Source organism: Pteropus alecto, unplaced genomic scaffold (assembly GCF_000325575.1).
Source record: "Pteropus alecto unplaced genomic scaffold, ASM32557v1 scaffold131, whole genome shotgun sequence".
Taxonomy (NCBI): Eukaryota; Metazoa; Chordata; class Mammalia; order Chiroptera; family Pteropodidae; genus Pteropus; species Pteropus alecto.
The window spans coordinates 25,119,043-25,121,402 of record NW_006434709.1 but is presented as its reverse complement, the minus strand read 5'-3'; the positions used below and the strand labels follow the sequence as shown (position 1 = coordinate 25,121,402).

The 2,360-nt window shown below is 30.6% G+C and overlaps 1 protein-coding gene across 3 annotated transcripts in view; it reads right to left on the bottom strand.

Annotated features, from left to right (window-relative positions):
- The window catches only part of SOS1 (SOS Ras/Rac guanine nucleotide exchange factor 1), a 118,066-nt gene that overhangs the window by 68,680 nt on the left and 47,026 nt on the right, over positions 1–2,360 (bottom strand). For all 3 annotated transcript variants that reach the window (XM_015587582.2, XM_015587583.2, XM_006909653.3), the window contains one exon: positions 1,343–1,474. In XM_015587582.2, the coding sequence (XP_015443068.1) occupies positions 1,343–1,474 (132 nt within the window). The remainder of the gene's footprint in view (positions 1–1,342; positions 1,475–2,360) is intronic.

Genomic DNA, 2,360 nt, shown 5'->3' with positions numbered 1-2,360 from the left:
CTGCTGAACACTAGTGGTTATTAAGAGCATGTTATAAAGTCCTATTATTAGACTTCAGAGAGAGCATGGGCCTTGTGGGGCTGACCAGTTCCTATACAAAAACAAATTTTATTTTCTAAACAATCCAATTGAGGAGGAAAAAAACCCCAACTTTGAAATGAGAAGTTTATTTATAAGTTGGTGACAAGCATGTAGTAATAAAATGAAATATCCACAATTAGATGATAAAACTCAAAATTTAGGATTATTAATAAAGCATGCATATACCTCAGTTTGTTAATTCTCTTAGAATATAATTCAATGTATGAATAGTAAAAATCATAAAAAGAATTACAAAGAAGTATGCAATTACTAATAGTTTAGAATTTTCTATAACTTACACCTATTTCCTCAGACCACTTAGTAAGATATAGGCAGATATTACTATTCAAACAATCTGAGTACAAAACATAACCTTTTGACACTTTTAAACATCATCAAACTGTTTAGCCTTAAATCTTGCAGATCAAATAGAACTGGATTTCCTATCACTATTACTTCGAGCCCTGTGAACTTGGACTAAAAGTTACTTAATCACTTTCTGCCTCAGTTATCTCACCTATAAACTGGGATGATGATAATAATTTTGCTGAGTAATAAAACTCAGAGATAATGTAAGAAAGCATTAGTATTTTCCTTGTATGACTGTATGCACAAAATTATTGAGATCAAAAGCATCATTAAGGTTTTAATTATTATAATACCTATATTTCTGATGTGAGAGTTAAACAATAGTTTGTTCATGGCATTAAATAAAATAGAAATAGCATTATTAGAGTTTCCAGCAGTTATTAGTCCTGGAGAAATTCGACTAACTGATTTAAATGACAAGTTGGACTGCATGGTTTAGGTGATATTTAGGAAATTTTTGTCCAAAGAATTCCATATAACCCTATGGCAGTCTCACAAAGGTCTCTACTAATGGTCCCTATACAAAGGTAGCGTCTAATGATGTGAAATAATAAGACCTGAAGGATTATAGGGACATTCAGGTCTAACCAACAAGAAAGTAGTTTTATAAATTCTCTTTGATGTCCTACTAACACCTTGATGAACAAAATCCACAATTACAATTTTTCTTAGTTCTTTCAATTTGCTTGACTATTATTTAAATCATGTTGCCCAGCTTACACTTTCCTATTATCATACCATCCTTGCCCCATCATGATTTCCTAGAAAAATTTAAATGAGAAAATTTTAATCTTTAGTTGAATCTATTATCCATAAAATAAATTCTTAATGTTTTAATACTATGGGTTTTATTTTCTTTTTAAAAGGCAAAAAAGCAGTATTTCAGTTTTACCTTTAATAAAGGATGAATTTTTTCTACTGGGAGAGATAAAGGATTTCTTCGTTTCCTCTTTTCAATAGCCGATTGGGCATCAGCTATTGCCCACTTATCAATTGGATGAGGAAAACTTTTTTGAACTCGTTCCTTGAAAAATAGGAAAATAACAGCTAAGCAACAAATATATTAAATAGTGCTCTTCACTTACAATTTACTTTTAAAAATCAAAGAATATCAAAAGTAGGCTTTTCACATATGATAAAACTTATACTACAAACATACTTAAGAGAAAATTATAACTGTCGATGCATTAGTTTCCTAATTAGGCAATTAAGAAACTATATATTCCTTATATTGTCTAGGGGGGGAAATTACATTTTGAATTTCAACTTGACTGTGATAAAGCTAATGACAAGAACGAGTAGAAGCTATTTTAAACATTACTTATATTAAAATTCAAGAAACAAGACTAAGCTCAAGGCGTAAATATCTAAATCCAATTCTCATTCCTTTATTCTTACTTTCAATATCAATTACAAGCTCAAGGAAATCAAAGGTTAACATTGGTAACAGCAGTTTCAATACACTAGCTCATCATTAGTTTGAATCCATAAATCAATTTTTAACAAAACACTTCATTTTAATTTCCTGAATTTATTCAGTTAGAATGTCCACTGAAAGTGAAAGAACTCATGTTAATATAAAAGCTGAATTTTCCTACTTTAAAAAACTAATGTCATTCACTTCAAACAAAAAGTACTTTCATCCTCAAGCTTTTTTTTTTTTAATTATGTTTATTGGGGTAACATTGGTTCATACAATTATATAATTTTCAGGTGTACATTATAATTTGACATCTATATATTCTATTGTGTGATTACCACTCAAAGTCTAGTTTCCTTCAGCTACAATATATTTGATCCCCTTTACCTACTTCATCCTCCCCCACCCTCCCTCTATTTGACCCCCTTTACTGCATCAACCTCCCTCCTCTTCCCCCAACCTTTACCCTCTGGTAGCCACTAGTCTATCG